The following is a 23684-nucleotide window of genomic DNA, read 5'->3' as shown; positions in this document are numbered from 1 at the left end:
TAGAAATCTCTAAGATTTAAAACAAAAACGCAGTGGGGATACACATTACCGAAATCAGTTCCTGTGTTGCTTAAAGTACAGCGGGAGGCTGCATGACCCGGCAAGGTTCGTTAAAGCCACAATTGTGGAAGAGAAACTCAGGGAAGCAACTTCTCGAGAGCACATCCATAATTACAAATGAAGGGCACTGAAGTTAATTTACTTCTAGTTCCCAGAGGACCCAAGCTTAAGTACTAGCCTCTTTCAAAAAACTCGCTCTCCGAACTCACCCACTTCCGACCACAGCACTTTGCGCTTCGAATAGTTAACTGAGCATGCGCAAATACTATTGCGCACGCGCCTTGGGCAACCCAATCAGCATCTCAAACCTGGGAGTTACTTCAAGAGGTTGGACTAACCTCACTTGGGGCGGGGTCTAGAGGCCGAATCACGAACATGATTGGCCAGCCTTAGGGTCCACATTCTTCTACGGGCGGAGCCTCACCCTGGAGCCACGTCTAGTAAACTGTTCTCCTAATTTGGGAAGGGTCTGGCGTGGGTGGGGCGTGGAGCAGAGAGAGCGCGGAATACGCCTGCGCCGAGCGCCGGGACAGGGCGTGTTCCTTGTTCTGGTGCCAGTTCGGCGCGGACGGAGTGCGGCTCTCGCTGCTGGGGCGCGTCCTGAGGAAGCCTGTCGTTCTACGCCCGCGCTCTGGGGTTCTGTCCTCCGCGGTGAGTGTGTGTGCGTGGCATTGCACTCGGGTCCGCGTCTCTGAGAGGCCGCTGTGATACTGGACACTTCCTTCCCGCCTGTCCCGCCCTGCTCCGCGTCCCTGCCCTGCCCCGGACCGCGCTGTCCAGCCGGGGGAAAAGCGGAGAGGGGCAGCCCAGGGCTTGTTTTCTTCCCCGTACCTTCCTGCCATCGCCCACGTGCTTTGTTGTTGTTTGGTACAGACCATGTCCAAGTCCCTGAAAAAGTTGGTGGAGGAGAGCCGGGAGAAGAACCAGACGGAAGTGGACATGAGTGACCGGGGCATCTCCAACATGCTGGATGTCAACGGCTTGTGTAAGTTCTCGGCCAGGGCCTTCCCCTTGGGTGAGCTGGTGCCTGAGTTTGCCAGGTGACTGCTGGTGGTGCTGTGTGAGTGACGACCCCGGTGTAGATCGCCCCCCTGCGGGAAGCATCCCTAGTCGGGAGCTTGGCTGAGAAAGTTTCAGAATTCCTTCTGTTGCAGCTGGGAAGCGAGCGTGAGCTGTATCTGTGAGCACCACAGATACAGGCGCTTCAGTACCTCCTCGTTTGTCTGTGCTGATTTACTGCGTTTGGTTGGATTGTCCACCCAGCTTCCTTTTAATAGCCATTTTATTTTTTAATTGGAAATCGTTTTTGAAATACTCTTCCTTTCTTTTAATATAGTCTTTGTCCATAAGCAAATGGCACACAAAAAAGTTACGTGATGATTAAGAACTCCTGTGCCTGGAGGATTTTGGATATTTTCTGACCTAGCTACCTTTTCCTGGGTTTTTATTCTCCTCAGTTAGCTCCGGCCGCGCTCACTCCTTGTGCTGCTCTGATGCCGGCCTACCTAGCCACCCTGCTGCTAGTATCACTGAGCAGTCACATCACTGGATTTTTTCTTCCCGGGTTATTTTCCTTTAACATTAGTAAGACTGTGTTGTCCTCTCCCTTAAAATCCCTTACAGCCTGCGATTGCACGCTCAGACGCCTGCAGCAGAGGTGGTCATGAACTCCGTAAAATTGTCTATGTATCTGAAGAGGGCAGCTGCTGCACCTGCCACATGGGTCGAGACCATTGTCACCATCTCCCAAGATGGGACGTTGGCCCGGTGTTGTCAGATCTCTCTCTGTTTTAAATAAAAGAAACCAGGACTCTAGATGTATATACAAACATTTATGATTTCTAGATCCTGGCACTCATGGGAAGCTGCGTGGGTGAGATAACACACTTCATCAAGCCCAGTGGGACTTTGCCCGAGCACTTCTTGAAACCCTTCTACTGGTGGTCCTTTACCCGCGATAATGCCGCAGGCTCCTCTGCCTGGCGGACGAGGCCTTTCTGTATCCGACCGCAAGCTTTCTGTGGGTTTGGCGTCCCAAACCTTCTGAACATCCCGCCCTTCCCGAACCACAGCGTGCTTGTTCAGATCCTTGTATCTCTGCTGGTACTGCTTCCTGCTCCCTGCTCTCCTTCACCTGAAATCCCTCTACCTCCCTGTATGGGGTCAGCTCGGCCCTCACGGCCTACGATTAGTCTTGTCCACCTGCTGTTTGCTGGCACTTCCTCTGCGCAGCTGGGCTGTCTGGCTTCATGGCTCCTGTTACATACCTTGGATTGTCGTTTTGTTTTTCATCTAGAAGTCTCTTTCCCCCATGAGCCCCCATGAGAGGGGGGCCTAAAACTGCAGTCTTCATGTTTACATGCTTTATCAGTGCCTGTTAGATGGGTGATGGAAAGAGTGATGGATTGGGCCTGCAAGTTTATGGAATTCAGGCCAAGGTGGGACAGTGAAGAAAAACGAGATGTCCAAGAAGGATAACAATGAGGACTAGAGGCTGGCGTGGTGGTGCAGTGGGTTAAGCCACCGCTTAGAACACCAGCATCTCCTAGGAGCAGCAATTGGAGTCCCAGCTCTTTGCTTCCAATCCAGCTCCTTGCTGGTGTGCCTGGAAAAGCAGTTGGAGGATGGCCCAAGTGCTTGGGCCCTGCCACCATGTGGGAGACCCCGATGGAGTTCCGGGCTCCCAGCTCTCTCTCTGTTAGTCTATCTTTTAAAAAAAAAAATCTTTAGAAAAAGATGACGAGTTTGTTGCACAGAGAGAGCAGAGTAGAGTGTGGGTCCATGGTCTGTGCCCGGCGTGGATGCTGTTGATCACGTGTTGGCAAAAGGAAAGGGGAGGCACTGCTGTAGAAGAGTCCTCCTTATGGTTTGGCTTTGTCTTGCTTACAGGCTCAGCCCCTGGGCTGCTGGTCTCTTGCAGGATGGGTGGCTTCTTGGTGGCAGCCACTGGGCAGACCTGTCTGGCCCTGATGCAGGGGAGCATCTGGATGTGTCTGGAACTGCCCCTGCCCGGCTCTGCTGTCCGATCAGGATCATTACTGGGGCCCCTGCCGCTGCAGAGAAAGGAGAGTGAGTGGCGAGCAGGCTGCCGGGCCCAGCTGCCCCCTCTCGCCCGTGGCTTTCTGCCCCACAGCACACTTTTTCTCTCAGGTTGAAGAGCTAGGTGCATTCAGGAGAGCAGCCTTGCATTCACTGGCTTTTGAAGGGGGGCTTGATGGGATCTTTCTAAGTGGGGAGCGCGGCTTAGCTCTTTGGCTCAGCTATTTCGGTTCATCACCGGTATCTCTTTGAAGCCTTGGCTTTTGTTAGAGAAGAGAAGATAGCCACCTGCTTCCTGACCAATGCGCTTCCAGGTCACGTTGGGTGGGAAAACGCAACGTCATCCTGCAGTTTCCCCAAAGCAGCAGCTCAGGAAGAGCAGTGGTGTGAGGGTATTTGAAGAAATTCATGGAAAAGTGAAGTGAAAAGATCAATTTATTTTGGTGCCTAAACACGAGATTTGTGCATAGTTTTTTCATAATAATATGCATTTTTTCTTGGACTTTTTTAAGACCCACTAATACTTGTTGGGAAGTTGAGTGGAAGTGAATTTGAAGATTCCTCTTCCTCTGGCTTCCGGAGCCTTGACCCACAGAGAGGCTGCTCTCTGCTCGATCCCTGAGGCCTGGAGGGTTCTGGGATGCTTCTCAGAATCTCACTCCTCGACTGGGCTTGTCAGTAGTGTGAACAGTGCCTAGTGTATACGCCTGTTAAATTATCGGACATGGTTATATTAACACTAACATAAGAATTCCCATTTTCCTTATATAATTTTAACTGTAATGGTGATGTTTAAATATTAAATACAGGGAATGATTAACGCCTATACAGAGAATGGCTATTTCTTGCATCTCATGCTTTCCTGACATTATCCTGACTTTAATATCTCAAAAGATGAGCAAGTTTTGAAGATAAGAATGGAGGTTCTGTGTCTCTCCCAAGCACGCCCAACTTTCTGCTTGTGAGAGTTGAGTCTTAGAAACCTCAGAGTCAGTGCATTCCTTCTTAAAGCTGGTTAGAGGAGTCACGGTACTAAAAGCTTTCACCTCCTTAGGCTGGGGACAGACACCAGGCAGGTCCTGCAGTTTTGCGCCAGCCCAGTGGGTTCTAGATGTGCTCAGGACAGACACCAGGCAGGTCCTGCAGTTTTGCGCCAGCCCAGCGGGTTCTAGATGTGCTCAGATACTGCCATGTCAGGTAGCCAAGTACAGTGCTGACTAAAGAGGGTTCATATTCTGCTGCCGACTGCTCTGTAGCCCTAGAGACCGAACTTAACCTCTCTGAGCTCCACTGTCCTTATAGTCAAGTGGAAGCTAAGTAGTCACTGCATTAGGGTTACAGTAGCATGCATTAAATGTTAACTGTTAATATGACCAGACAGAGGGCTGTAAGCCTCAGCTGGAACCACTGGCAACATAGTTAATTTGCCGGGACCAAGACTTTAACTTGGTTAATTAGGCTGGATGAGGCATTTATGTCATATGTTGCCCTTTTCTGTGTGGCTTATTAGAAGGTGGAGTGTTTGACACTTTTGCTCGGGGGGTTCTAATTGATTTAGGTAGCTATTCCTTTGAAATTTGTGTTAATCTTCTTTCTTTTCAATCTTTTTTTTTTCTGCACAGCATGCAATGTGCAAACACGTTCTCCTGAAAGTCTCCAAGAGTAATGGTGCCAATTTTGCTCTCTTATGAGAAACTTCACTGCACAAACTCCCCAAGCAGCAGTGTCTTCACCTGAGTGATGAAGCTGCCTTCAAGAGGTCCTGTGATCAGCTCCCACAGAGGCAGAGCAGCCTCGCAGGGGCCAGGGGCACTTTCTGGCATTCCTTTTATTTAAGTCTTTGCGAGTTGATTGTCCTCTGGGTGGTCAAGCCTTTATCAGTTTTTTTTTTATTTTTTTATTTTATTTTTTTACAAGTAGACTAAAATATTTTTCAGATAAGTCTTTAAAAAGAAAGTAACCTGCTTGGGGATAGAGGGTGGGCTTTGTAGAGGACCATGCCAGATAACCAGCTGAGTTAGCTGCAGGCAGGTGCTATTGCAAGAGCCCTGTTAAACTTAAAGTGGCTGTCCCTTTTGGGAGCTGTATTATCTGTGGAAGCTGTCCTCGGGGGGGGAGATGCGAGCTGGGAAGAACTTGTGATTTTCACTGTAGTCTGTATGGAAAGCTTGAAGTCCTCACTCCTCAAGCTGTGTGTGTCTGTGCCCCCTTTAAGTTTCTAAACTTGTAGTACTTGGGCCTGGGCAGCCCTGTTCCCTCCTCTCCAGCAGCTCCCTCCGCTCCACTGCCATTTGATGTTTGTTGGAAGAATGAACGACTCCCCCTCCTCATGACTCTGCTCTGTGTCCCCGCCTCCAGGAGGTCCCCAGCGGGCTTGGTTGTTACCCACCAGCCTGTCTACCCGGGCTGAGGGTAGTGGCCATGTCCACGGTACTTGGGGTAGTGCTCCGGCAGTTTTTTTTTTTTTTTTTTTTTGACAGGCAGAGTGGACAGTGAGAGAGAGAGAGAGAGAGAGAGACAGAGAGAAAGGTCTTCTTTATGCCGTTGGTTCACCCTCCAGTGGCCGCCACAGCCAGCGAGCTGCGGCCGGCGCACCGCGCTGATCCGAAGGCAGAAGCCAGGTGCTTCTCTTGGTCTCCCATGGGGTGCAGGGCCCAAGCACTTGGGCCATCCTCCACTGCACTGCCGGGCCACAGCAGAGAGCTGGACAGGAAGAGGAGTGATCAGGACAGAATCCGGCGACCCGAACGGGACTAGAACCAGGTGTGCCAGCGCCACAGGTGGAGGGTTAGCCTATTGAGCCGCGGTGCCGGCCTTGGGCAGTTTCTTGAAAGAAGAAAGCTGCTTTTGTCAGGAAATTGAGGTGCTACGGTAGAAGGCATAGCACAGGAGAAAGAGTATTCTTGTCCCTTTGCTACAGATTTTTATTGAACTTTATGGGGAAAAATAGTTTATAACCATCATGGATGCATTCAAACTGTCACATGTTTGGTTTCTGATTTCAGGACAGTAAAAACGGAAAATATTTCATTAAAATGGGAAATCATGACAAATTGTAAGCCCTTTGGTGTGGCTGAATACTAATGACACATTTTACTATTTTTAAAATTTTTTTTAAAGATTTTATTTATTCATTTGAGAGGTAGAGTTACAGACGGTGAGAGGGAGAGACAGAGAGAAAGGTCTTCCATCCGTTGGTTCACTCCCCAAATGGCTGCAATGGCCAGAGCTGTGCTGATCAGAAGTGAGGGGCCAAGGGTCAGAGGCCAGGAGCCGGGAGCCTTCTTCGGGCCTCGTATGTGAGCTCAAGGGCCCAGGCACTTGGGCCATATTCTGCTGCTGTCCCAGGCCATAGCAGAGTGCTGGATCGGAAGAGGAGCAGCCGGGACTAGAACTGGTACCAGCCCGGATATTTTACTATTTTTTTAACATTTGATATTTTACTTCCAGGCAGCCTTTATTGTTTGTTATTAGCTGTGTAGCCAAGGGTAAGTCATTTAACCTCTCTCTGTCTTAGGGTCCTCATTGATAAAATGAGAGTAATAACAAAACCCACCTCACAGGGTCTGTAAAGTGCCTAGGGTACCATAACCATGTGGCACACCGTCATAGTATTTGCTATTATTAGTATTTTAAAACCTTTTATCTGTGTGTAAAAAATGCAGAATAATGTCTTTTTATTTCTTGGAAACCCTGGTAGCCTTACTTCCTCTGTGGTGTTTTACCTGCTTGTCTCAATGTCTCACCACCCCAGGCATCCCCTGCCTCATTCTCCCCTGATTTGGAATGTCCAGGTGATGGGCCCTGTGTGCCAGGATCAAGAGGAATACCAGGGCCAAGTTCAAAGCCTGGGACGGGGCGCGGGGAACAGCAGAGAGGTTCACAGGATTTCAGCTGTGATGAGCTTGTGGCTATGACTCTGTTGAGAATGACAGACATAATTAAAATGCCATGTATCGTCGAATAGCAACTTAGTGAATGTATATTTCTTTTTTTCTTGATGGGCATTATCTAAACCAAATCTTTTTAGCATTTTCCCTGTATTGACTCTTTAAACTATCCAGTGATAAATTAATACTTGCTGTTAAAAACCAGTATTTGTTTGGGTTTGAAGTAGGGAGATTTTTTTCAGCATAAGAAGCCATTGCGGCCGGCGCCGTGGCTCACTAGGCTAATCTTCCGCCTTGCGGCACCGGCACATCGGGTTCTAGTCCCGGTCGGGGCGCCGGGTTCTGTCCCGGTTGCTCCTTTCCAGGCCAGCTCTCTGCTGTGGCCCGGGAGTGCAGTGGAGGATGGCCCAAGTACTTGGGCCCTGCACCCCATGGGAGACCAGGATAAGTACCTGGCTCCTGCCATCGGATCAGCGCGGTGCGCCAGCCGCGGCGGCCATTGGAGGGTGAACCAACGGCAAAAGGAAGACCTTTCTCTCTCTCTCTCACTGTCCACTCTGCCTGTCAAAAAAAAAAAAAAAAAAAAAAAAAAAAAAAGAAGCCATTGCACCCACTTGTGATGATCAGTGCTTGGATTGGTGTGGATAGCAATTGAAACCATACACTGTGTATTTTCATAAATTTATGTGTACTTGATTGAAATACAGCCTGATCTAGATATATGAGGTCCATTGTTATCAAAGAAAAAAGACCTCTTATTTCTTTGAATGGCAAGTTTGCACAGATTGGTTTATTTTTTATTTTTATTTTTTAAGGCAAAAGATAAAAATATGGCTGAAGAGCACTGCTTTTAGATCAAGAGTGCCACCAGGAGGGGTCAGTGTTGAGCCTGTGCGTTTTGCTAGAAGAGTTCTTGGGAGACCGGATACTGTTCTATCTCCCCACCCTCCACTGTGCTTCCTCCCTCATTTATCACACCTCTTTATGGTACTTCAGCTGTGTACTCACAGAGAAAGAAGCCTCACCTGTGCTGTGGTCAGTCTGACCCAAAGCCTCTTGTACAGGGCTTCTGAGTGGAGGGGCTCTGAGCTGCCTGTGTGTGTTTCCACTGAAAGATGGCATGGGGTGGAATTCGCAGGGTCTCCTTTGGAGAGAGTTCATCAGCGTGAGAGGCTTAATCATGTGAAATGCGATTGTTGGATTTGAGGCGTTGGAAAAGCCGAAAAGGCAAACTAGGGACAGGCCCTTGACAGAGTGGTGGAGACATGGCTGGAGTGCCTGAGTTTGAGTCGTGCTTTAGCTCCTGCTTCTTGCTTCCTGCTGATGTGCACCTTGGGAGGCAGCTGACAATAACGACTCAGGTACTTGGGTCCCTGCCATCCACGTGCGAGACCCAGATTCAGGTACTGGCTTCTTGTGGGCATTTGGGGAGTGGGGGAAAAAAAAAGCAGATGAGAGATCTTTCTCTGTCTCCCTATGTGTCTCTTTCAGCCTTTCCCATAAATAAGTAAAAACTTAGAAAATAAAAAGTCAAATGATTGTATGATATTATCTGCCTTATTGATTTCCCAGAGCTGCCAAAACAATGCTGCAGACTGGGTGCCTTCCATAGCACGCTGTTCTTTCTCAGTCCCGAGGCTGGAAGTCCAGGATCCAAGTGTCAGCGGGGCTGCTTTGTCCCGAGGCCTGTGCCTGGCTTGCAGACGGCCATCTCGGTGTCCTCACATGGATTTCGCTCCATGTCCCTCCAATCTCCTCCTCTTAAAGACACCAGCAACTCAGAATAAGGCCCACACTATGGATCTCATTGTAACTTAATCACCTCTGTGACAGCTCAGTCTCCAAATACAGTTCCTTACAGAGAGTCGAGGGTTAGGGCTAGAGCATAGGAATTTGGAGGCACATAGTGCAGCCTACAACATGGGCATTAAAGAGTCTCAGTGACACATACCCAGCTGCCTACACTGCGATGAGTGCTCACACTCATCATCTTCCCTCTTGGTGCACGTGACTGTGGCTAGCATTTTAAGGTGGAAAGCTCTGGAGATCTTATAAAGTCCCCAGCACCACTCAGGCACCACAGAGTTCACACTTCAGTGTGCCTGATGCCTCTGCTAGGTGTGTTCCTAGCTAATAGGCTAAAGGGCTGTATTCAGGTGCTAAGGAGTGGTGATTTCCAGGGGTAACTGGGCCTGGCCCACTTTACCCCAAGGAATTGTGTTTCTGATTTCTTGGAAATGCTGTGCTCGGCACATAAAACTTGTCAGCACATAAAACGTGTCATTTGGGCCATTGCAGCTTCCAAGAATCTTGGTTTATGAGATTGCTGGGGAGTTCTAATTGTGGAAGAAACAGAGAAGCAAATTAACCTCCATTTCATCAGTATGGACAGAACCCTCTGCTTTTCTTTATGGTTTCCTGGAAGACTGGTAATCTTTTTTTCTTTATTTTATTTAATTTTTTAAAAACTTTATTTACTTCTCTGAAAAGCAGAGTTATAGAGAGGCAGAAGCGGAGAGGGGAGAGATGTCTTGCATCCACTGGTTCACTCCCCAAGTGGCCGCAATGGCCGGAGCTAAGCCAAGCACTTGAGCGATCTTCCACTGTTTTCCCAGGCTATAGCAGAGAACTGGATTGGAAGTGGAGCGGCTGGGACTCGAACCTGCGCTACGCCACAGTGCCAGCCCCCAAGACTTAATCATAACCGAATGTAATGATCAGATGTGAATTTTTGTATACTGTATGTTCAGTTTTTTCTGTCTTCAAGCTTAGGGCATTAGCTTAAAGCACTCCATGAGTATGTAGTTGGACAAGATTGTATTGGGAGAATATTGGTTTGTTTATCAGATAGAATGACATTGACCAGTAACTTCAGTTGTAAATTAGGTGTGCCCCATAAAGATCCTGTCCATTGCATATATCTCTCTGCATGTTGGGTTTGGATGTGGTTCATATGTCTCCCAAAGTGTAGGCCCCAGTGCAGGGACCAAGAGGTGCTGGGACCTTTAAGAGGTGGGGTCAGGTGGGAGGTAACAAGGTCAGTGGGACATCGCTCTTGGGACTTGAGTCCACCCCACGCACTTCAGCTCTTCTGTAATGGCTGTTGCCTTCCTGTTCTCTGCCATGTTGTCGCACAGCCAAGGGTGCCTCCCTGGAGGGCCAGCAGATCGTGGGCTACCAAATCCTGGGCTTTCAGCTTCTAAAACGGTGACCTAAACAACCTCTTTTATTTTAAAAATACATACCTGGTTTCAGGTGTTTTGTTTTAGCAGCAGAAAACAGAATAAAACACTCAAATCCACTGAACATTCTTTTAGACTCAGAATAGTTTACAATTTTAAGACTAAACTTGGCTGAATGAAAGGCACCCATCATCAGACCAAGCAGTTGATTGGAAGCTGTCTTGGCCTCTCAGTTTTTCAGAACATAGTGCAGGCCTGGGAATGGTAACCTGACTTGCAGTCTCAAATTAAGAATGGTGATTTTGCAAATGTTGGCTTTTTCACAACCATAAATATTTAAATCTTTAGGCTTTGTCAGGAATACCTACTTAATTTATCATAGATTTGTATTCTGTAAGATACACACCTTTTGTTAGGATGAAAATAAAAGACAATAAAATTGACACGCCGTGCCATATGTAGTCAGGGTGTATTAATCCATACACGTGTATTTATTGTGTACCGGGCGTTCTGCTAAGCTCACTGTGGGAATTAATTCTTTTGAACCTCACAATTTAAATATTATCATCACCATCTAAGTCACAGCTGAGGAAACAGCTTTTGCGAGCTTAATTAACTGGCTGAAGGTCACACAGGTGGTACGAGTAGAGCCAGGTCTCTAAACCCTGGCAGTCAGACTTGAGGATGTGTGTTCTCACCTTGCGCTGGCCTGCCTTGGCCCTTTCACTGAAGGTTTCTGATTGGCGTATGCATGTACCCTGTGGAGGAGACAAACAGTTAGGGAAGCACAGTGAGTGCCTTATGGACAAGCTGATGGGTTTCTAGAAGCTTTGCTTGTGCCCCAGCTGAGTTAATGGGGATGCCGGTTCCGTCATGCTCTTGCTGTTTGAGCCGTTGAAACAGGATTCTTCCCTCACTACTTATACTTAAAAAAGAAAAACAAAAAACCAAAGTCAAGTCTATGGAAATCTTTAAATAGACAAATTCATATAAAACAATGCAATTTGACAGATTTTCAAACTAGGAAAAGTGATCATTGCAGTGGCCCGTGCACTCACTGGTCACTGTCCCAAGGATAACCACTGTTCTGACTGTGGACGCGTAGGTTAGTTTTTGTACATGGTCAGGATCCTCTTGCTCCACATTAAATTGGTGAGTCTTCTCCGTGTGAGGCTGGTGATGGATCCATGCTGTAACTACCACACTTTCTTTGTGATCGTGATGTTGATGGCCATTTGAGTGGTTTCCAGGTAGGGCTGTTAACCAGCGTGCTGCTGGGAGCATAGGGCTGTGCATCCTTTGGTGAACATATGCATTTCTGTTGGTTATATGCCAAGCAGTGAAATTGCCAGGTGATGGAGGATTCCTTTCTATACTCTTTAACAACGGAAGGTTAGAGTCACCCAATGTGGCAAATATTTGAAAATTATGTGACAGGAGAGTTAACACTCTGTATAATGAGCTTTCACAGGTTGTGCCAACAGGCCGAGCAAGGTGCCCATGTCAGCAAGGCCTGCTTGCTTGGAGGTGTTGCTCAGAGGAAAGCGTTATTTGCTGGTGACCAGTAGGTGAGAGAGTGGGAAGCTGTTTGCCAGGGCTTTTGCAGCAGGAGTTAGAGGAGTGTCCGGGATGCAGGGAAAGGGGAGCAGGAGGGCCCTTGCCACTCAGGAGACGCACATCGCCATTCACAAACCTGACCACCCGTCTCCTGGCGCTTTCCTTGTTGGTGGCGTTCAAGAGCCCTCTGAGCACAGTGTGGAGAGAAACTGAATCAGAGTCTGCCTGCTCCTGGCTCCTGTGTCTGCCTCTTGCCTGAACTGTACAATTTTGATAGCCTTTCTTGGTGCCTTGCCCTCTTTCCAAAAAGCTTGCTCCCTCATTGAGCCCCCTTTCAGAGCAGTATCTCACGAGTGGATCACTGCAGTCTCTGTGGGGCTCTCCAGCGTGGCTGCGTGTAAAAACACCTTGGAAGCTGTGCCGCACACCCCAGACCCGGTAAATCGGAAGTTCTGGATGTGGCGACTGGTGATAGGATGTCTGCATTAACATCGCTGCACATTCTTGTCCTTGCCCAAGCTCAGATTGTTCATTTTTGGGAACCACTTCTTGTTGGCTCCTCAGCCCATCGAACAAGAGCCTCGTCTCTAATAGCTTCCTTGCAATCTGGGGCGACAAGATGTTCCATATGTCTCTGCATTCCTGCCTCAGACCTAAAGGCAACGCTTTTCACCAGGGACCCCCCCCCCCCCCCCACCGCTACCACACACACCCTACCCCGTTTTAAGTGTGAAATATTTCAGGACCACAATCTGGAGTCCAGACTATTGTAATGCTCTTTGTATCATTGTTACTGCTTTGTTCATGCATTTTAGGCTTCATTAGTAGACAGAGCTAAGATTAAGACACTCATATTTAAAAGTAAAGCATCTCATGAGTTCATACTGATGCCAACCCCAGGTTCTTTGCTCCCTGGCGGTGGAAACTGACAAGAGGCCATACTGGGGCTTATGCTTGAACCCAGGGGAGACAGCATGGTGGGAAGATGTTCCACCCACTGGCTCTGTGAGGGGAGCTGGACTCCAGGAGGGGTTTTCATTGTGTGAGGAGGCATGGCGGGGGCCCCTTGGTACGTAGCACCTCCATTTGGCACCTGGGTCTGTCCCCAGCCTAGTGTTCCACACAAGCAGTTATTTTTCTTGCACATGACATGCTCAAAATGGCAGTGTTGCTCACTGCTGTCATCCCTGAAGGTCATATCTCCATTGTATTGGGCTACTCCGTGCCCAGGTACAGGCAGGAGGGGGACCTTTGACCCTTAGGGGTGGAAGCTCCTTGTTGCAGATTGGTTTGGAGCTGGTTGAAGCTACCTGACCTGTGGTCCTAGATGGATACCTGTTCGGGTGGAGATGGGCACATGACAGGTTGTGAATCCTGCCCTTATCCTGACTCAATACTTGTAGTCTCAACAGAAAAATAAGAGCACAGGGCTTTTCCATCCATACTCTCTACTTTTCTATCCACTCTCTACTCATTTCTTCCACACCAAGCATCCTGATTCTCCTGGATACCAGTGATGACAGAATTAGAATATCTCCCAGTGACTTATTTGGTACATTACACACAATTAACAGATACAATTTTATCACCACTAGTATTGCTGAAAACAATTGCTGTATTCATTTGCTACTTCTATTCTCCCTCTTTTTTTTTTTAAACTATCTTTTACCAGCAGTGTCAGATTGTAGAGAAATTGAGCAGAGGGTACAGAGTTCTCATACAGCCTCTCCCCCCAAGTTTTACTACTATCAATACCTTGTATTGGTGCGACACATTGGCTACAATTACTCAACCAATATTGATATAGTATTGTTAACAAGTCTGTAGTTAACGTGAGGAGGTGCCTCTGTGGGTTGTGACAAGAACAGTGTGTCAGGTGTCCACCATCACAGTATCTTGGCAGTTGTGGGGAATGGTTTGCCCTACATATCAAACTCCTGTGTTCCACCTGTTCACTCTCCGCCCCTCATTGTCTAACCAGACCTCATCCAGCCACTAAGGTTTTGTCATTTGCCGTTGTCTTGATCATTTTGCCTTTTGCAGAATGTTGGAAGGTTGTAGTTGTACAGTGTGTAGCTGTACAGACTGGCTTCTTGGACTCAGTAATAAGGTTCTTCTGTGTGTTTTTGCATCTTGATAGCTCATTTGTTTTTAGCGCTGTGTCTGTGCCATCGTCTGGATGTACCACAGTGTGTGTATCCATTCACCTCTTGAAGGACATCTTGGCTGTTGCCAAGTTTGAGCAATTATGAATGAAGCTAGGGTAAACATTTATGTGCAAGTTTTTTGAGGACAGAAGACTGACACGTTTGGATAAGCATTTAGGGGTATGATTGCTGGGTAATGTTAGCTAAGACTACATGTAGTGTTATGAGAAACTGATCGGAATGTGTTCCCATGTGGTTTGTATTTGTACTGTTTTGTTGTCCTGCCATGAGTGAATGAAGGTTCATGTAGCTCCATGATTCGCTAGCATTTGGTGTTGTGTTTTGGATTTTAACCATTCCAGTAGGTATCTGGTATTATCTCATTGCTTTAATTTGCAATTAAATTCCCTAGAGACATATGATACTGTGCTGCTGTTCATATGCTTTCTTGACGTGTGTATATCTTCTTTAATGAGAGATCTGTTTAAATCTTTTGCCCACTTTTTAATTGTGTAGATTCTTTTCTTATTGAATTTTAAGAGTTCTTTTTATATTTTGGATATGAGTCCTTTTTCAGATTTGTGTGTCACAGATATTTTCTTCCCGTCTGGTTTGTCTTTTCATTCTCTTAATGGTATCTTTTGCAGTGGACATTTTAAAATTTTAATGTGGTCCCCTTCATGTTTTTCTTTCATGAATTTTGGCATTAACATTAAATCTAAAAGTCATTGCCAAATCCAGGTTCCCCTTTACATCTAGAAGTTTTATAGCTTTATGTTTACCATTGAGTATGTGAATCATTTGGAATTAATTTTTTGAAAAATATAAGGTATGTGTCTAGATTTATTTATTTCTTGGAAAATGTGAATGTCCATTTGTTCCAGTGCCATTTGTTGAAAAGACTAAACTATTTCCTCACTGATTGTCTTTGCTACTTTGACTATTTGTGTGGACCTATTTCTGGGCTCTCCATTTTTGTTGTTTTCATCTATTTGTCATTCTTTAACCAGTACCACCTTGTCTAAGTTATTATAACTTTGTTCAAGTTTGAAGTTGGGAAATATAATGCCAATGCTCTGACTGAATTTTCTTCTTCAGCATTGTATTGGCTGTTGTGGGTCTTGTGCCTTTCCATATAGACATTAAGACCAGGTTGTTGATATTCATCGAATAACTTGCCATAGCAGAGAGCTGGAAGGGAAGTGGAGCAGCCAGGACTCGAACTGGCACCCATGTGGGATGCTTCTAGCCATGGCCACAGCGCCAGCCCCTAGTATCATTGATTTATGCCCCATTTTTTTTTTAAAGTTTATTTTATTTATTAGGCAGAGAGAGAGATCTAGATCTTTCATCTGCTGGTTCACTCCCCAAATGGCCACAACATCTGGAGCTTGACTGATCTGAAGCCAGGAGTTTCCTCTGGGACTCCCACATGGGTACAGGGGCCCAAGCACCTGAGCCATCTTCTGCTTTTCCAGGCCATGGCAGAGAGCTGGTTCCGAAGTTGAACAGCCGGACTCAAACCAGTACCCATAAGAGATGCCAGCACTGCAGGCAGTGACTTTACCTGCTACATCACAACACTGGCCCCTCTGTCCTAATTGTAATTATTTTATTTTTTTACTGTTGGTTTAATTGACTCTCATTTTTCTAGTCTTCATACAGTAGAAGTCTAGATTACTGACTTTAGCTTATTCTTGTGTGTAATACATGCATTCAGTGTTGTAAATTTCTTTCTAACGCTATGTCCTTGGAATGCACAAATTCTTACAAGAAGTATTTTTATTTTCATTTAAGTAAAAAATTTAATTTTTATCTTGAGTGTTTAATCTCCTGTTATAATGGAATTTTCCAACTATCTTTTTGGTTTTTTTAATTTGTTTAATTCCTTTGTGAAATGAGAGCATATATTGTATTATTTCAATTCTTTTACATTTAAAATGTGTTTCATGGCCCAGAATGTGATCTGTCTTGACGAATGTTCTGTGGAAACTTAGGAAGAATGTGTGTTCTGCTGTTTTGAATTAGTAGCCTGCAGATGTCAGTTATATCCAGCTGGTTGATATTGTTGTTGAATTCAACTCTGTCCTTAATGGTTTTTTTGCCTTCTGTATCTTTCAAATTACCAATACAGGGGAGTATTGAATTCTCCTAGTATAATCATGGGTTTGCCTTTTTCTTTTTGCATTTCTGTTACTTTTTGTCTTAGATATTTTGACACTCTGTGGTTAGATGCACACATAAAGAACTGCTGTGTCTTTTTGAAAATTGGCCCTCTTACTGCTATGTCATACTCCTCTTTATTCCTCACAGCCTTCCTTGCTCTAGTTGGCTTTGTTTGAAATTAATACATTCCATTTTTTTTTGTTTTGTGTTAATATGAAGTATACAGTTCTCCATCTCTTATTTGTATATTTCTTTCAGACACATTTTTGAGTATTGTGTCTTTAAAAACCCACTCTGGGCTGGCACTATGGCACAGAAGGTTAAGCCTTTGTCTGTAGCACTAGTGACCTATATGGGTGTTGGTTTGAGTCCCAGCTGCTCCACTCCCAATCCAGACTCCTGGTAATGCACCTGGGGTAGCAGTGGAAGATGGCCCAAGTACCTGGGCTTTTGCACCCATGTGGAAGACCTGGATGGTGCTCCTGTCTCTTGGCTCTAGCCTGGCCTAGCCCCAGCCATTGCTGCCATTTGGGAAGTGAACCAGAGGATGAAAGACTTCTCTCTTTGTCTCTCCTTCTCTCTCTCTCTGTAACTCTGCCTTTCAAATAAATAAAATAAATCATTAAAAATCCACTCCGACAGTCTCTGCTTTTTAGTTGGTACATGTAGATCATTTAGATGTAGTGTGCTTTATTGTATTGATATCTACATAGTAACTTGTCTTTCTTTGCTTTTTTTTTTTTTTTTTTTGGTCTTCCCCCCTTTTGTGTGTATGTGGTTTTCATTGAGCATTTTACATGATTCATTTTTTTTAACTTTTATTTAATGAATATAAATTTGCAAAGTACAGCTTATGGATTACAATGGCTTTCCCCCCATAACGTCCCTCCCACCCGCAACCCTCCCCTCTCCCACTCCCTCTCCCCTTCCATTCACATCAAGATTCATTTTCGATTCTCTTTATATACAGAAGATCAGTTTAGCATACATTAAGTAAAGATTTCAACAGTTCGCTCCCACACAGAAACATGAAGTGAAAAATAATAGATGATTTTTTAAATGATGATGAAACATAATTCATTTTTTTTCTTCTAAGCATGTTGCAGTTTTTCTCTCAGCATATTTCTCTACTTAAAAATATCTTGAAAAAACTTCTTCATATTACATTTATAACTTACAGAAATTCACTTTCAGTGAGCACTTTAGCACCTCAGAAGTAGTGCAAACACTGCAACAGAACATTTCTGATTCTTCCCTCCCATCCTTTATAACATTACTGTCATTCATTTCACTTATCCTTGAGCTATAATCACCCAATACTTCGTTGCTATTATTACTTTGAAGAATCTGTTACCTGTTAGATCAATGAAGAATAAAAATGATAAAACTACTTTATATTACGTTCATTCATCCCCCCCCCCCCCCTTTTTAACACTTTTCTTTAGGTAGATCCCAGTTTCTGACTGATATCATTTTCCTTTTCACTGAAGAACTTGTTTTAATATTTCTTACAAGCTAGGTATACTGTTACTATTCCTTCAGTGTTTGTTTGAAGAAATATTTCTCCTTTGGTGAATATTTGGTAAATAATTTTACTGGGTAAAAAATTCCAAACCGGAAGATCTCTTTCCTTCAATATTCTAAATCTCTCAATATATTTTCTTCCTGCTGCATGGTTTCTTAAAAGAATTCCCATGTAATTCTCATTTTTGTTTCTCAGTGGGTAAGGAGTTCCCTCCCTATGTTCCACCCCCGCCCCATTTTGTCTTTGTGTTCATTTTCTGCATTTTGAATGTCCAATGCAAAGGTAGGAGTTTTTACTAATTGTCCTTTAAAAAATAACAGGGGGGAGGATTTAATTATTTCAAAGTCAGAGAAAGAGAGAGAGATCTTCCATCCACTTGATCACTCCCTAAATGGCCACAATGGCCAGGGCTGGCCAGGCTGAAGCCAGGAGTCAAGAGTTTCATCCAGGTGTCCCACAGGCAAGCACTTGGGCCATCTTCCACTGCTTTTCCCAGTCACATTAGCAGGGAGCTGGGTCAGGACTGGAGTGTCCAGAACACAAACTGGCGCCCATGTGGGATGACAGTGTCGCAGGCTGTGGCTTCACCTGCTGTGCCACAATGCCAGCCCTACTACTTGTCCTTTTGTATTAGTTGAGCTGCTTAGATATATGGCTTGGTGTCTGTCATTAATTTTGGAAAAATTCTTATTATTATTTCAAGTATTTCCCTGTGCCTTCCTTCTTCTCATTTTCTCATTACATTTACATTACATCTTTTAATTATCAAATAGTTCTTGGCTATTGCATCTTTTTCTTACATTTTTTCCCTTTGCTTTTCAGTTTGGGAAATTTCTGTTGCTGTATCTGCAAGCTCATGGATTCTTTCCTTGACTGTATGTAGGCCACTGATGTGCTCATCACAGATAGTCATCATGTCTGCTATAATTTTTTTTTTATCTCTTGCATTTCCTTTTAATTCTTAGCATTTTTGTCTGTGCTGACATTATCCATCTTGTCTTCATGTTCCCTGCTTTTTCCATTAGCGTGTTCACACTGCAGTAATAGTTATTTTAAAGTTTAAATCAAATCATTTTAAAATCTCTGCCCTGTGTGTGGTTCTCTTCCCTGAGATACCTCTTCAGACTGTATTTTTTTTTCCTTTTTTAGTATTTTATACTTTTGTTGTAAGCCAGACATGATGCTAGTTAATAGGAACTGAGATTAATGGACTTTTAATATGAGTTTTCTTTTTTATTTTTGTTGTGATATGAGGGAAAAATTTCTTCTGGTGTCCCTATCTTAAAACAAATATTTACTTTTATTTATTTCAAAGAGAGACAAACAGAGATAGTCTATCCACTGGTTCATTTCCCAAATTCCCACAATAGCCAGGATTGGGCCAGGCCTAACCAGCAGCTAGGAACTCAATCCAGGTCTCCCATGTGAGTAGGAGGGATTTAGCTACCTGAGCCATCATTGGCTGTCACCCAGGGTGTACATTTGCAGGAAACTGGAATCAGGAATAGAATCCAGATTTGAACGCAGCCACTCTATGGGATGTGGGTGTCTTAAGTGGTGTAATAACTGTGCCAATTCCTGTCTTTGTCTCCCAATTTTTTTGGGGGGAGTGGTTCCCTGACTCCTTCTTAAACAGGTGGAAGCATTAGAGTCTGCTGTGATCCCATGTGCTTTATACAGGAGCCCTTCTGATGAGATGTGGGGGGACTCTGTAACCCTGTGGTGAGATCACAGTCATTTGTGAGCCTGTGCCCCTTGGCGGTGACCTTCGTAAGTGTTCTCAGTTGCCCTCTCTCCCTTTTAGGAGAAACTGGAAGGCAGGAAGGGACTGCAGGTGGACATTTCCCAACTCCCATGTTGGTTAGGCTCTGGTAAAATAGTTTTCCTTTGTAAAGGAGAGCAGAACACTTTGGGCTTATTGCAAAATGGTTACTTCCTTGTGAAGTAAAGGAGATTTTTTCGTGATGTTTCACCCTGAGAACATGCTGGGCCTCCTAGTGGTAGAGTTTCCTCTGGTTGGGCCCCTAGGAGTTTCTCTCTCTCCAGCTCCTCTACTGCTCAGTTTCCAGCAGTTCTTCAGCTGTCCTATAAGCCTCCCACCTGGTACTGACTCCAGCATGCATTTCTGCCTGTGACACACTGCAGTCCTGTGTGTTGGCCTGTCTCTGTCGACTTCCGAGTGGTGGTTTGCCTTGTGACCTGTACTCTCTAATGAGTCTATCAAGAGTTGTTTATTTTCTGTTTGATCAGCTTTTTTTCCTTGTTGTGACAACTCCCTGAGTTCTTCGCCTGCCAGAACAGAAACCAGAAGTGTCTCGGATCAGCTTGTAATTCTCAACGTGCAGCTCTGCATTTCGTAATACTTGAACTCTATCTGAATTTTCAGCACACACTGCCATTTCTCATTCTTCTCCCTCCCCTTTTCCTCCTCTAGTCATAGTTCTACAAGACCCTATGTATTTAGTGAGTACCTTTCTGGGTGTCACTTTTTGGTAGGTGGGATTTCGTTATTAGTGAAGGTGATATACTGTACCTGGCTCTCCTTTTTCCTCATGATACACCTATGGGATTTGTTTGCAAAACTTTTTTGTGGCTCATTTTTTAAGTGAAATTAGTTTTGCTGAGCTTTCAGAGGGAGGCTGGGTTCCAGATAGCTTTTCCAGCTTCACGGAGCTCTGTCCTCTGTTGTCCTCCTGTAATTTTCAAATGTGTTTGCAGCTTGCATTCGGATAAACTGGGCAGACCGGAGTCCTCCTCAGCACTTTTATCTGGACCTTCCCTGTGCTTGCCTCTGTCTTTGCTATTTTGCTCCCTTTTCATTCTGAGCTCTGGCCTGGGGGGAGCCCCAGGGCATCAGTTTCCAGGCCACAAGGGTGTGTCCTGCGCCAGGAGCTGCCTCAGGCTCCCAGCTGTATGGACTGATTTCAGCCACTCTTCTCAAACTGGTCTGTGCCACTTTCCATGATTTGGGTTGTTCTTTTGGGGTTCTGTGTTCTTGGGTTTGTTAGACACCCTTTAGTTTCTCTCTTTTCACCACAAAGAGTTGTTAAGCTGTCTTCCAAAACCCCAAAATACCAGTGGGCGGAGACAAGCTAGCAAATGCTGGGTCTGTGTGTTGCCAGGCAAAAGGCAGATGGAATGCACCGGAGTAGGACTGTGGCAAAGACTTGCAGAGTGGCCATCTGAGGAGGCCCAGAGCTGGTGAGAAGAACACGCCCAGCCTCTCCATGGGGGCAGATGACAGGGAGTGACAGGAAAAGAAGCCAGAGCCATTGTTAAAAATAACGGATGAGCTACCTATAAGACCACATCATTAGCGTGAGGAATAATTGAATTAATAAAGTTTTTGAGTCTGGCGCCTTAGAACGCTCGACCATCCTGACACAGAATTAATAAAGTTCTTACAACCGTGCTGGCCACCTTTGAAGCAGTTTGCTACCATCAACTGTTGCTGTTACTACCTTTTTTGTTTTAATATACATATTTGAAAGATTTATTTACTTGTTTTGAAAGCCAGAGTTACAGAGAAAGGGAGAAAGACAGAAAGAGAGAGAGAGAGAGGGATCTTCCATCTGCTGGTTCACTCCCCAAATGGCCACAATGGCTGGAGCTGAAGCCAAGAGCCTGGAACCCCACCCGGGGACTTGGGCCATCCTCTGCTGCTTTCCCAGGAGCACTAGCAGGGAGCTGGATAGGAAGTAGATCAGCCACTCGCCACTTCCAGTCCCAGCTGCTCTTCTTCCAATCCAGCTCTCTGCTGTGGCCTGGGAAAGCAGTAGAAGATGGCCCAAGTCCTTGGGCCCCTTCACCCTCATGGAGACCTGGAAGAAGCACCTGGCTCCTGGCTTCAGATCGGCACAGTTGCAACCATCTGGGGAGTGAACCATGGAAGGAAGACCTCTCTTTCTCTCTCTCCCTCTCACTGTCTGTAACTCTCTCTCGCAAATAAATAAAGAAAATCTTAAAAAAAAAAAAAAAAAAAGTAGAACAGCCAGGACTGGAACCCACATTCATATGAGAGGCTGGTGTTGCAGGCAGTGGATTAATCCATTGCACCATGATGTTGGCTCCTGTTTTAATATCCTTACTTCATTGGGAGGATACAGTGTGCCCAGCACATTGATGTAGTAGGCATTGCATAAATAAATATTCATTCATTCTTCTCTCCTGCTTGTTTCACAGAATCAAAAAATTTAATTTGACCCTTCATTTTAAAGATGAGAAATTGATGCTTCAGAAAGACCCAGTGATTTTTCTTGGGCTCTCATGGGCTGACCAGCTGGATCTCATTCTGCTGGGAACGTGGGTGTTCTTTGCTTCGCTTTGAGTCCCTTTATGTAGCTGTCATATTTTATTTGAGATACAAAGGAATTTTCTATTCAAGTTTATACTATTTTTACTATGATAGGCATTGCTACCCTCTTAAAAAGAGCATTCCATCCAGGTGTGAATATTATTTTCACAGCTTGGAAAGAATCAGCTGAAGATTTAGATCTGGAACACTCTTCTGTAGTCTCCGTTCTGGTTCCAGGGGACTGTGGGACTTGAGAATAATAGTGTCACCTCTCTGGTTAGTTTCCTTATCTCTGAAATGAGCAGCTCATATTCTTTGATTTCTTTGGTCCTTTTTACTGACATTCTGTATCTTGTTTCTAAAAATACATGTATTTTTAAGTTACATAAATCGAATAGCTCATGCTAGGAAAATTAGTTGATGCCAACAAACCAAAAAAAAAAAAGATGGATAGGTTGGTAGGTATAGAATAAATTTGACTGCAGTCCTTAAAGATTTTTGTAACTCTGCAAAACTCTCTGGTATTTCTGTTTGAATGAGTTTCAAACCCATTTACCTTCTTTACAGCAGTCCTGTTTTGTGTTTTGGGGTTTTTGAGAAAAACACAACCAATATTATAGATCTATGTGAGGAGATTTGCTATGGGAATCAGCTTGTGGTGGTACACAGGGCCAGCAGTCCCCTGGTCTGCTGTCTACGAGCTGGAAACCCGGGAAAGTTGGTATAATTCTGTCCAAGGCTGCAGGCCTGAAAAGCAGAGGACCAGGGGTTTTTCAGGAACCAGGGCTATGGTGTCAAAAGCAGCAGGAGCTGGATGCTCCCAGCCCGGAAAAGAGAACTCCTCCTTCCCTTGACTTCTTGTTCAATCAAGTCGTCAAGACATTGAATGTGGCCTATCCACATTGGGGAAGGCGGATCTTGCCTACTCAGCATCTTGATCTGAATTCCAGTCCCTTCCAGAAACACTCCACATACTCACCCTCCAACAAGGGCTTACCGGCTGCCTGGGCACCCCTTAACCTAGCCTTGCCGACACAGTAGGTTACCCGTCACATTCCCTGTCGAATCCTGGAGTTGTGTTTCCTCTCCTTGTAATCAGGGTAAGCTCACAGAGAGCAGCAGCTGTGTGGCATAGCCCGTCACTGGTACACCAGTAAGCGTGGTGCCTTGCAAGCTGGTCCTGTCTTAGTTTTGTTAGTGATTAACGACTGCACATGCTAGGTGGCTTGCTCTGTTTTTCTCTTTCATTCCTTTGACATCTTCAGAACTAAAGTGTTCTTCGTTTTTTTGAGGGAAAAACTATAAATGGGTACATTTGGACAGGAAGGCCAATTTTTAATTAGAGGTGCCTTGGGTCTGTCATTCTATTTAATGTCCTGGGGGACTCAAAGGCCCCAGTTAGTGACCAGCTCTTGGAGGGCTCTCAACACGAGTACATTCTCTGCTGTTAGGTGTAGAAAGAGATATCACTTTTTTTTTAAGTTAACATATACGGTAAGTTACTTTCTTGTTGAATGAAAAGAGGAGTTAATTAAGATTGCTCGGCCCTTTATAAATAGTAGAATTCATTCAAGTTATCGATTATTTTGAAAACTTACTACTGAAGAATTTTCAACCCTACATAATTTATTGTGAAGTCAAGAAAAACTTCCATACCAGTGTTTATGTTTTAAATTATGAGCAAAATTCAAGAGAAATGTTTTTATGATGCTGGTGTGTTGTTGAATATGATATTTGTATTATATCTTGATAACAAATGCTTTATTGTCTGTCTTCATTTTAATATATTGTCACAACTTGCATATCTAAGAAGGACTGATTTTT

General features: G+C 44.9%; 1 protein-coding gene across 1 annotated transcript in view; it reads left to right on the top strand.

Moving 5' to 3' along the window:
• Positions 1-487: 487 nt before the first annotated feature.
• The window catches only part of RSU1 (Ras suppressor protein 1), a 212290-nt gene continuing 189093 nt past the window's right edge, over positions 488-23684 (top strand). The window contains exons 1-2 of the mRNA XM_002717423.5: positions 488-711; positions 934-1045. Of these exons, the coding sequence (XP_002717469.1) occupies positions 937-1045 (109 nt within the window). The 5' untranslated portion in view covers positions 488-711; positions 934-936. The remainder of the gene's footprint in view (positions 712-933; positions 1046-23684) is intronic.

This window comes from Oryctolagus cuniculus, chromosome 13 (genome assembly GCF_964237555.1).
Source record: "Oryctolagus cuniculus chromosome 13, mOryCun1.1, whole genome shotgun sequence".
Lineage (NCBI taxonomy): Eukaryota > Metazoa > Chordata > Mammalia > Lagomorpha > Leporidae > Oryctolagus > Oryctolagus cuniculus.
Note: the sequence above shows the minus strand (reverse complement) of the source record. Positions and strands in the feature narration are given on the sequence as shown.